Source organism: Chinchilla lanigera, unplaced genomic scaffold, assembly GCF_000276665.1.
Source record: "Chinchilla lanigera isolate Chin_1 unplaced genomic scaffold, ChiLan1.0 scaffold00046, whole genome shotgun sequence".
In the NCBI taxonomy this organism is placed as follows: domain Eukaryota; kingdom Metazoa; phylum Chordata; class Mammalia; order Rodentia; family Chinchillidae; genus Chinchilla; species Chinchilla lanigera.
The window spans coordinates 15,496,268-15,508,715 of NW_004955447.1; the positions used below are offsets into that span (position 1 = coordinate 15,496,268).

At 39.3% G+C, this 12,448-nt stretch overlaps 1 protein-coding gene across 12 annotated transcripts in view; it reads left to right on the top strand.

The window, feature by feature from the left end:
* The window catches only part of Clock (clock circadian regulator), a 143,474-nt gene that overhangs the window by 101,772 nt on the left and 29,254 nt on the right, over positions 1–12,448 (top strand). For all 12 annotated transcript variants that reach the window (XM_013518512.1, XM_005392891.2, XM_005392887.2 and 9 more), the window contains 6 exons: positions 3,356–3,469; positions 3,599–3,717; positions 6,511–6,593; positions 6,799–6,905; positions 7,843–7,990; positions 8,545–8,620. In XM_013518512.1, coding sequence (XP_013373966.1) covers positions 3,356–3,469; positions 3,599–3,717; positions 6,511–6,593; positions 6,799–6,905; positions 7,843–7,990; positions 8,545–8,620 — 647 coding nt within the window. The remainder of the gene's footprint in view (positions 1–3,355; positions 3,470–3,598; positions 3,718–6,510; positions 6,594–6,798; positions 6,906–7,842; positions 7,991–8,544; positions 8,621–12,448) is intronic.

The following is a 12,448-nucleotide window of genomic DNA, read 5'->3' on the forward strand; positions in this document are numbered from 1 at the left end:
CAAATGTTGTATTAATCCAAAATGTTGTATTTAAAATTATCTTTTACTTTTGAAAGATAATGAAAAAGACATTCTTAATTAAAATACAACATTTTTTCATACCCTACTAGGTGCTTTTTATTTTTTATTTTTTATTTTTTGGTTTTTTTCTCCGGTACCGGGAACCGAACTCACGACCTTGCGCTTGCCAGGCAGGCGCTTTGCCGCTGAGCTAAATCCCCAGCCCCGCAAGGTGCTTTTTAAACATTTAAAAAAAAAATTATTAAATGGAAGTGTGTATATTAAAAGTCTAAAATCTGTTCCAAACTGTACTGAAATACCATGTTTATTATAATAAATGCAAATAGTTGTGCCATAATGATGCCATACATTGCACAGAAATGGAACCTGGCATTGTATTTTTAATTTTTAAATATTATTATATTTAATGGGAGAAAATTAAACAGTCTCATGTTCCTCATTGTTAACCAATTGGGCACTCACTGTGTAGGGACAATTTCAGTATTTCTTTTAAAAATATTAAATAAAAAGAAAAGTTATTTATTAAGCTGAATTTAAAAATCTCTTATTGGATATATCTAGTGTGCAGGCACTTGTGTTATATTATTAAAAAGTACCAAGAATAGTGCACAGTAGTCCCTGTGGCCAAGAAACCCAAAACACTGTGGAATCATGACCCACCTGCACTTCACTGGGCAAGTCAGTTTGATTAGAGCACTTTGTTTTCTTCAGTTTCATGCTATGTTAAATTCAGAATTGTTACATCACTTTTTGGCGATTAGCTATTAGATACCTTTTATCATTTTTCCATGGTTTTAAAATTCCACTCTTTCTGATAATGGCATTAATACTCTTGGAGGTTCTTTGTATTAATCCTCACATTCTATAGTGTACTAAGATTTGAGGTACATGTACTTAGCACACAGACATATAAAACTTACATATGGAAGTTTATATGTATGTATATCTGTGATATGAATGAATAATCTTTTAGGAGGAGTTAAAACCTAGAGACCGGGAGAATCCATTTGGAGCTCTTGCCTTGTATAATTGTTTATAATGAGGTTTGCATGACATTGACCAATAGGCTGTTCAAATCCAGTACTGAGGAGAAAAGATTTCAGCTGTGTATAATAGACTTACAAGGCTGTTATATGCCTAGTCATATTCAGAGTCATGGATTGAATTGCTTGAGTAATTGAGGTTAATATGTAGAGTAAGGAGAGAAGAACTGGGAGTTGGGACCCTAAGAGATCTCAACAGGTGGACAGAGGAGAAAGAGTTGGCTTTAGGGGGCAGAATTTTGACTGGAGAACTTAGTCAAAGCCTCTGGTGTACTGGGACACTGAGGCAGGAGGATCATAAGTTTAAGCCTAGTTTGGGCAACTTAGGGACTTAGCAAGACCCTGTCTCAAAATAAACAAAAGCTGTAGCTCAGTGTGAAGGCCATAGATTCAGTCCACAGTAAAAACAAAACAAAACAAAACAAAAAACAGAATGCATCTGGCAGAAAGATAGACCTTAGGCTTCTGCTTCCAAAATCAGAGGTGAGGATAACAACACTATTTTTTGGACAGGAAAAAGAATCTTAGTTGAATGACTTGCTAATCACTTGGTTAAACAACCAATGCATAAATGTTCTCTCCCGTCAAAAAATTCCATGCCAGAAGAATAAACACAAGTTAACACACAGGGGAAATTGCTTGGAAATTGCTGTAAGTCCTTTTGGCCAAAATGAAAATGAGGTGGTACAGATGATATAATTTGGGTTTAGAGAAGGAAGTAGGGTTATAAAGAGGTACTGTCTCACTCTATGGAGTTTAATTTTAATTTTTTACATAGTGGAGAGCCAGTGAAGAGCTGAGTGGTTTTATAGTGTGGGGAGAAAAGTGCCTAGGGTGGAAACTTTGCATAAAGGACCATACTGGGGACAAAAAGAAAAATTGTACGTGAGGATGGAGAGGAAAGTATGTGAGTGCTAAGTAAGTCAGCGCACTAAAACTTGCTGTTAGACACTGCTGCCCACATCTGGGAGGATTTGGGGAAGATGCTGATAGTTGGATTTCAACCTGTTGAATTGATGAAACCATCCACTATGCCAGTGAAAGAAGAGCTGGGGCCTGATGTAGTGAATGAAGGAGCTCCTAGGCCTGGAGTGGAGAAGGAGTGTGATGAAAGTGTTGGTCGAAGAACAGCAGGCGAGGATGAGTCAGAGGCAGGAATGCGGAGGCATAAGGAGTCAGTGTTGTTCTGGAGATGCAGGACCATTTGTGATTGTGCTGTACTGGGTTGATGATACTAAACGCTTAGTTGGAAAAAATGACTTAGGAGAGTTTCCTTGGTGAAATAAATACCAGGTCTTAGTGACAGATTCGTTTGGGATTTGTAATGGGAGCAGAGATGCCAAATCAGCACGAACAGAGGGTAGAGATACGGAAATAAAAATATGTGAGGCAAAGGGGAACAACTAACTTAGGAAGAAAGAGATAAATTCACTTTGAGGTACTTTAAATTTAAATCACTAATAGGACAAACAAGTGGAAATGTCCTGAAAGCAAATAGGAGTACAAGACTGTGTCTTATGTAAAATGTTAGAGTTGGGAGAGATACAGGAGGTAATAAGCTAAGACTGATCTACAGAGGGTGGCAGAGGATCAAGATAAAAGGACCTCTGTTAAGCCACTAATTTAAAGATGGATTACCAGAAGAGATAGGGGTCATCAGAAGGTAGGAAGGCAAGTACGTGTTACGGAAATGAAGTATGAATTTTAAGAAGAGCTGGAAACGGAGGAAGAATTATTGAAATTGCCAGTGGAAGTGTTAGCTGTTACAGAGGTGTGAGGATGAAGTCCACAGTACATGACATTCAGGGCAATGAGCTCACAGAAACGAGTACATACTGGAAAGGGAGGAGGTCTGTGATACGGGAAAGATTAGCATGATAGTGCTTGGTTGGAGATGGAAAACCCGAGTAAATGTAAAATAGTAAAAAATAAGGATCCAAAAAGGAGAATTTGTAGGTCCTAAAGGAGTGCGAGTGGCATGGCCCTGGTCTCAGAGAAGATGGGAAAGCCTGTCCTCAGTGGAGATGGGGGAGCCAGGTGTGGACTGGGAAGGAGTAGCTTTCCTTGAAATTTTTGTGAAGAAAGCGAAGGAAGGCTGCAGGACAGTGGAGAAGCAGTGAGTCGCTCACGTAAGGTGACTTTGTCTGCGAACTGTACCGTACGTACTTCCATGACCAAGGAAAGTGTCTTTCATTGAAGACTTCCGCAAACAACTGTGAACGTACCCAGCTCTTATACTCTTGCTTCGTGTGATACGTCACAGATAAATGATTTTTTTTACCACCTTTCAGCAAAAAATCAGTTGGAATTCTGTTGCCATATGCTTCGAGGGACAATAGACCCAAAGGAGCCATCTACTTACGAATACGTGAGATTTATAGGAAATTTCAAGTCTTTAAACAGTGGTGAGTTGAATTGCTGCTTTTACAGTTGTAGCTTGGCGTTTCTCTCGGCTCGTCACGTAGATATGTGAATGTGAGTAAAACTAGGTTTTGCTGGAATTGCTGATGACACATACTTCCTTTCTGTTCTAGTTTCCACTTCAGCACATAATGGTTTCGAAGGAACCATACAGCGTACACATAGGCCTTCTTATGAAGACAGAGTTTGCTTTGTAGCTACTGTCAGGCTGGCTACACCTCAGTTCATCAAGGTATGTTTCTAATTTTAATTGCTCAAAGGGAATTGTACTCATACTTGGAGAACTGTCTTTATGTAACTTTTTGTTGTCTCCAGAAAGTCTGAAACTCCCTGCAGACATTGAAGTAGTAGTGGCTGTGAGTCGTTAAGATATGCATGGGGAGATACTTTCGAAACCATGAGTTAAGAGAGTACTTGCTAAATATAGCTGATTTTTAGTGTATATCCTTTACAGTTAACCAGTGGTTATATATAAAATCATCACCCTACTTTTGTGCAGAATTTTAGGGTGCTTTTGTGTATTATTCACTTCATAAAAGGAAAAAAGTTTAAAAAATACAATTTGAAATGTCCAGGTACATTTTACTACTTACAGTTTACTTAAAAATTTCAAAATTTAAACGATGTGGGGATTTTTCCCCTTGGAACCAACAGGCAAATGATTGATTTTTAAGGAGGTGGGAAAATGAAATACTGAACAGTGGATGGCAAGGCTACGATCTAAAATTTGGGTGGCAGCACGGTATAGGATGAAGTACCTACCGCGTTAGCAGTTAGAAGCTCTTAAAGCATTATTTTGTTCTGTTTTGTTTGTAGGAAGTGATATATGTGACTAACATGGCAGCACGTATTATGCGCTGTACACTCTACGTGCATTTTAGTTTCCATAACAGCTGTATGAGTTAGATGCTGTTATGATCCCTGTTTTATATACTAGGAAACCCAGACTTAGGGAAGTTGAGAAGTTGCTTGCCAGAAGTATAACCTGTTACATGACTGAACTGGGGCTTGATTCTGATTTCTTTTCCTTCGTGCCTCAGCTCTTTGCTGTCACACTGTGGCGCAGGGGGTCATTTGAGGATACAGACTACAGCTGTGATACATTGTTTAGTATGACCAGAATCTAGGGTTCCTTCAGGTAGCCAGGAGAGAGATACTGAGAAGTCAAGTTAGGAAAGTAATGGCTAGCCATATTGAAGATTTTTTTTCATGTATTTATGGGCCATTTGTATTTCTTCCCAGAAGTGTCTGTTCACTTCAATTGCCGGTTTTTTTACTGAGTGTTTTGTTTGGGGGAGGGGGTCCTTTTTTTGTGGTTCTTAATATATTCTAGATATTAGTGCTCTGTCTCAATTGTAGCTGACAAAAATTTTTCCCATTCTGTGGGTGGTCTCTGCATCCTGTGGGTGGTTTCCTATGCTGTGCAGATGCTTTTTAATTTGATAGGATCCCATTTGTTAACTCTTGCTGTTATTTCTTGTGCAGTTGGGTCCTATTCAGAAAGTACTTTCTCACACCCATGACTTCAGGAGTCTTACTTACTTTATCCCCAGGCACTTAAGTGTTTCCATTTTAACATGTAGATCTTTGATTGATTTTTAAGGCAGTCATCAAGAAAGCAAATAAAAAGTATTGGGAGATGGTGGTGAAAAAGGAACTCTCCTTCCCTGTTGGTGGGAATGTAAACTGGTACAAGTATTACGGAAATTAGTATAATTCCTCAGAAAACTAAAACCAGAAATTCCATTCAACCCAGCTTTCTCCCTGTGTTCCTGAAAGTATTAAAATATTTTCCCGAAAGAGTTAAAGAGATAGTATTACAGTGATACATACATACCTGTGTTTATAGCAGCCCAATTCATAATAGCCAAATCTTGTAAGCAGCATATACGTTCAACAGCAGACAAATGAATAAAGAAAATATGGTACTGCCAGGCATGGTGGCACATGCCTGTAATCCCGGCACTTGGGAGGCTGAGGCAGGAGGATCATAGCAAGTTCGAGACCAGCCAGGGCTACAAAGTGAGCTCAAAGCCAGCCTGAACTGCATAGCCAGACCCTTTCTCAAAAAGACAAAGATAATGTGGTACTTACGCACAGTGGAATACTACTCTGTTATATGAAGAATGGATTCAAACCTTTTGTAGGAAATTGGATGGTCTTTGGAAACATGTTAAGTCACATAAATCAAACCCACAAAGTTAAATACGATATGGTTTATTTCAAAGTATAAGTAACGAGCAAAATAAAGATATCTGTAAAGATAGATACGAGGCAAGAACGAGATACGTGTGCTCCAAGTGGAAGCGGGACCTGGAGATGAGGAGAGAGGCAGTGTGAAAAGGGTTAGGGCGTACCGTGCGCATGTGTCAAATGCCTGCGGTGAGAGCCGTCCCTGTGTAGTGCAGACATGTGCTCCTAAATACGTATTAAAAGGGAAAAAGCAAAGGCTAGACATGACATTTGTTTCCTTCTCTGTGAAGAGAGCTGTAGGTTTTTAAAAGTGAAGTCATATCATGTCTAAGTAACGTGTAAAATGAGAAGTGCTTACTGTAAAGCTGCATTTCGGTGTTATTGCTGCATTTAAGTTTTTATTTTTAATTTGTTTTGTGGAAGGTGCTGAGAGGACAGAGAGCTTTGTGTATGTTAGGCTAATACTGTAATGCTTGGCTATATCCCTAGCCCACCGTATTTTTTAGTAGCAGGAAATTAAAGTGTACTAAAAATGTACTAATGTAAAAGTCACCTACTTTAGTAACCATCCCCACTTCACCCCCATACTGGGTATTAAATAAAGGGCTTTTGCACTGAGCTCCACCCCAGGCCTCTGGTTAATGCTCTGCGTTGGGGACGGTGCCTCCCCGAGCCGCCCAGGCTGGGCTTGCCCTTGGCAGTCCTCCTGACCGTGCCTCCCGGAGTGCTGAGGTTGCAGGTGGGCCCTAACAGTGGTTTTCACGTCGTCATGTTTATGAGTCTCCTAAGAGCTGGGGAATACCTTTAATTTTAATTGTTAATTTATTTGCAGGAAATGTGTACGGTTGAAGAACCTAACGAAGAATTTACCTCTAGACATAGTTTAGAATGGAAGTTTCTCTTTCTAGATCACAGGTAACTTCATTTGTAAATTTCATGAAATGGTAATTACCATATGATTCTTCAAACTAAAGGCTTTCAGGACAACCTTTTTTCTCTAATCAGAACTTTCAAATCCATTATCCATTTTTCAAAAAATGAAGCCCACTCAAATTTATTTATCGGTGGAATGTTTCTTATGGAAAAATTACAATCTTGATTGTTTTACTATGTAATTCAGGGCACCACCAATAATAGGATATTTGCCATTTGAAGTTCTGGGAACATCAGGCTATGATTACTATCATGTGGATGACCTAGAAAATCTGGCAAAATGTCATGAACACTGTAAGTAGATTTTAATATTTTTGGTGATAGTGTCTTTTTCAAAATCATTTAAACAAAAATCTTGTCCTATGAATGATAGGCAGTAAAATACAGACTTATGACCATCTTTATAAATATGTAAAATAGAAGCAGGTTTAACTTAAATTGTATATATCAAAATACTCCAGTAAATTTTAAAAATGAAAAGTTTCCCAGATTAATGTAACCACAGAACTCGTTTTTCTCCTTAACATCTGTTAAAAACAACTTCAGAATGTAAGAGCTGCAGAGTGCTTTGTGAAATACTACACGTAGCAGTTACTTCCGACAGTGAAGTTATTCTGATTTTGGTGAAGGTTTAAAATTAAACGCCTCAAAGGTAGACCTGACAGTATGCGGGTGAGGGAATCTCCGATATTATTACTTCCTGTTGTTACCATCAGTACATCTAGGGAAGAGGAAGCCAGCAGTGCGAATCTTTGTGTATTTGGAAGTGTACTGTGTATGAAAAGTGTGAAATCAACAGTCACTGGCTATAAAGTTGGCCACTTGTGTAAGCCAAGTACAGTGATACATACCTGAACTCCCAGCACCGTGGGAGGCTGAGGCAGGAGGAGTGCAAGTGCAAGCCCAGCCTATGCAACTGAGCAACTTAGCATGACTTTGTCTCAAAATACTTAAAAAAAAAAAAAAAAAGGACTGAGAATATAGCCTAGTGCAAAGGCCCTGAGTTCAATCCTCAGTGCTGAGGGAAAAAAGTTCGATACTGTGGAAGATCTGATAATTGCTGGGGATCTTAAACTAGGTCTAAAGAATAGCATTTTCTTAAAATTGATGTTTTTGAAATGCCAGAATACATGTTGTATTATAGATTTAAATGTAAATGATTAGTTTTAGTTAAAAAACAGATTCTTCATAACTAAATATTGATTAAAGAAAAAATTTTTTTTCTTTTTAGTAATGCAATATGGGAAAGGTAAATCATGTTATTATAGGTTCCTGACCAAAGGACAACAGTGGATTTGGCTTCAGACTCACTATTATATCACTTATCATCAGTGGAATTCAAGGCCAGAGTTTATCGTTTGCACGCACACTGTAGTAAGGTAATAATGCTCTCAGAGAATTTCTGAAGTATGCTAACATCCTGTTAAATGATTTTGACATTGTAATTTTAATTCATGACTTAACTACAAAGTAATCTTTTTTTCAGTTTTTAATATATCCTTTCAACATGTTATTAAATTTATGTGTAGGTATTATATAGAAATACAATACAGGTAGTAGGCAGATACATACTTGATAAAAGTTTCATGTTTTACAGCAGAAGCTGTACTGTCCTTTGTATACAAACTCAGTCATGCAGAGAGAAAACTGGAGTAGATAAACATATTCTTCCTTTGTTTCTTCTTAATTTACCTGTTACATAGTTGTGGAATATTTATACTAGCATATAAAACTTTTAGATGCCTGGAAAAACGCAAATCGGATTAAGATAGTGTCCTGCAGAAATATTTTAGGTTTGTGTAGCGCATAGAAAATAGTCTGGAATTCGTGATGAACAACAAGTGAGACACCTAACAAACACTGAATTGTTGTAACTCTTCAGTATTTTTAAGTAAATAACCAAACACTAAAATTTGACTCTTTCCATTTGCAGTTATGCAGAAGTAAGGGCTGAAAGAAGACGAGAACTTGGCATTGAAGAGTCTCTTCCTGAGACAGCTGCTGACAAAGTATGTTTCTTCACCTTTAAAATAATGTATTTAATTTATTCCCCTGTGAAACACCGAACAATTGATAGGATTATTGTTAAAATACTTCATTTTCTCAGTTGTGACAGGGGTATGATTATACTTTACTGTTTGTTTTTATTTTTAATTTAATTTAAATTCTCATTTGCTTCTAAGAAAGAATTGAAGGCCCTGGCGTTTAGCAATAATCGGATGAGAGATACTTGTCATCTCAGATTGACAAGTACCATTTTTTCTGGTATGCAGTGCCTAATATGCTAGGCACTGGCTAGGTTCTTTATATGAGTTATGAAATGTGATTTACTCCCTGGTAGGGAATGTCCCAACTTAGAAAACGTTGAAACTGACCTCCCCTAAAGACATGCTGGGAAATTATAGTGGGAATTTGAACTCTGGTTCCTTTTTATTATATCCCATAGAAATAGTATTGGTTTTCTATTGCTGTGTGACAGATTACACCAAAGCAGTGATGTAAAACAGCACGCATTTCTCATCTAATAGTTAATGTGGGCTGGGGGTCCAGGCACAGTTCAGCTGGACCCTCTGCTGCTGGATCCATAACGAGGGCTGCAGGGATGGTGTCCCTGGGGACAGGAGTCATCTCTGTGTTCAGCTGGGGCAGAATTCATTTAGCGATTTCACTTAGCGATTGTTGCCTCAATTTTTTTTGTTTATTCATTTTCGTTGGCTCATTTTGTTCATCACAGGCAGCTGGAATGAGGGCCTTGATTTCTTGACGGCCAGAGGCCACCCTCCTCCCCGTCTTTCCACGTTACTGCTTCCAGCAGAGAAAACATGCGAGAAAATTCAGAGAGAAAATGCCAGTACAATGGGTGTTTGTTTGTGTTTTTAAGATGAGACAAATAATAGTGTGTTTTTATACGAGTAAGAGTGACGTGACGGGGAAGGAAACAGTGATGATGGGAGAGAGGGGTGGAACGCGAGAGTGGTGCGCTAGGGTAGGTGGGAGAAGGTGGGGCCTGGTACATAGGTGGAGGGTTGGCCCTCGGTGGGGGACACATTATTCAGCTACAGCAGGTTGACTCTTACCCTCTCACTGACTTTGTGAGGCCCATAATTTGCAAATTTTTTTGCATCGGAAATCAGAAGAATAATGTTTTATGACACACGAGAGGTATATTGCATTTAAATTCCAGTGTTCGTAAGTAACATAGCCATACTCAACTGTTCAAATATTGCCTGTAAGTTGCATTTGTGCTACAACAGCAGAGTTGAATAGTTGTGACAGAGCCTAAAAGTTGGACTCTGAAAGAGCCAGTATTATAGGAAGATTTGGCTGATCCATAATTTATGGCAACCCAGAGAAAGGTAACGAGAATATCACGTTTTCACAGTCACACTCACTTTGTGTCTTTCCCTCCTCTTGATCCATCATGAATCCATGCTTCATTATGGTAACCATACATACATCTTCAACTCCTAGCTCCCCTCGCCCTTCCCTCGGCACAATCTCATGCTGGTCAGCCCAGCTGGTAGGTAAGTAGGTAGAGTACTGGGAGCTTCTAGGAGTGCTGAGCAAGCTAGGAGCCAGTTACCAGCTCAGTGTCAGGTTAGGAAAGTTGCTGAAGGTTTGAGAAGAAAAGCAGAAAATGCTAAATGGTGTGTAGGAAAATAGGAAAGTGGATGTTGTAGGGATCTGCAGTCAGTCTCGTAGGCAGTTTAAGAGCTATGCGTTTCTATAGCATGAGTAATATGAAGCGAGGCTGTAAGTTGAGAGAGGAAGACAGATTTAAGAACAGTGGAGAAGGTACAGGATGGTTGTGAGGAGCTGGTCAGTGATGCCACCAGAAACATTCAGCAGTGCTGATCAGAAGCATGCAGCAGCACTGAGTGTCGTTTGAAGTTGGTAGTCCCTTCGGGGTGGCTGCGGTTGTTTCCGGCGGGGCCCTAAACAAGTGAGTTAGAAACAGGAGAGTGTAGCTTGCGGTGGCTCTTCACTGTCACTGCTGGAGGTGCTGCAGTGTTGCTGATGAGAAGACAGAGAGTGAGTGAGGTAGGGTTAGGAGAAGATGACTAGACACGAGTTCTTAGAAAGCGGAGAAGGCAAGGTAGGGTCCTGGAGGATTTGTCCAGAGAGTCTGACATTGTAGAGAAGGATCAGAAATGGAGTGGAGATTTTTGAGTAGTCAGATGCTGATTTCCAAAGATGTTTACAGTACTTTGTATATAAAGTGTTATCTTTATTCTGCATTTTTAGACTTTCCTTTTTTAAATATGGTAATAATACATGTAACAAAATTCCATTTCGAGGGTACAGTACAGAGGAGAAGTAAAAAGAATTAAATGCTTATGTTACGTACCAACTCCCCACAGTGAATGTAATCATTATGTACTGCACACATGTGTAAAAATGAGGGTGCAACTCATTGTCACTAAGTTCATTCCCACCATTGTACACCTGTCATCACTGCCCATGTCCAAAACTGTTGAATCTTCCTGCAGTGTAACTCCATACATACTAAAAACTCCTCATCCCCGTCTCCTCCAGCTCTGGGTAACCACCCTTTTACCTTGTGATTTTCAATGTGACTATGAGGTTGAACCTCCTTGGGTCGAGGGACCTGGGCCCGTGGTAAGCGGTGACACGGTGCAAAGAAGACACTGGAAACCAGGCTGATGGCGCAGATCTGGTTTATTGCACAAGTACCAGGCGTTTTATTGAGCAGGCTAGAGGCGTAGCAATGGAGGCGGGCTAGGGGCGTGGTTTGGAGGCAGTACTTTTGGCCAGGGGCTGTGCAGAAGTAAGAGGTCAGAGCGGGACAGCCTAGGCAGGGTGACTCACTCGGTGTGCCGAGTACATGACGAGTCCGAGTGTGCTCAGACTCGCTCCTCTGCCATGGCCGTCAACCAGACCTCTGGACCTCTCTTTGCCACATGACTATTCTGCGTAACCTTATAAAAGTGGAACTATACAGTATTTCCTTTCATAACATGCTTATTTCATTTGATATAATGTTCTCTTGGTTCATCAGTAGCATGTGTTGGAATTCTCCTTTTTTAAAACTAGGTAATATTCCATTCTTTGCATATGTCACATTTTGCTTATCTGTTCATCCACCAGCAGATTCTTGGGTGCTTGTCACTGTTTGGTCATTGTAAGTAATGAGACTGTGAAAACTGCTGCACAGATAACTGTTTGAGTCCCTGCTTTTCTTTCTTTTGGTTATATGCTCACATATCATAATTCCGTGTTTAATTTTGGAGTAACTGCCATACTACTTTCCATAGTTTCTGTGTCTTTTTTACCCCCAAAACACAAGAGTTTTAGTTTCTCACATCCTTGACAATACAAGTTACTTTCTGTTTTTTGCTTTGTTTCATTTTTGTTTACATGATAGCCATTCTAGTGGGCCTGAGGTCATACCTTGTTGTTATGACTTAGATTTCCCTTATCAGTGAGGCTGAACATCTTTTTATGTGCTCAGTGGTCATTTGCAATCTTTTTTAGAGAAATGTTTATTTTATCCTTCATCTATTATTATTATAAGTAAAAGAAGGAAAACATTAACAAACAGACAACCATTTACAAAACAGCAAAAGAACAATACAAACAATACAGAGTTACCAACAAAGTGGTAGGAAATTAACAATGCTTATTGTATTACATACTGATATCTTCAAAGTCGTTTCTCAGGAAAGCAAATAGAGGCATGCAATATTAATCAGTCAAGAAATCATTAATTCTTTCTTTCAGCAAAGAAATAGGAGACAGTAGATCAACTAGGTTAACTATCCTGTATATACATACAGAATTTCTCCTTCTTTCCCTTCTCTTTTCCCACATCCCAG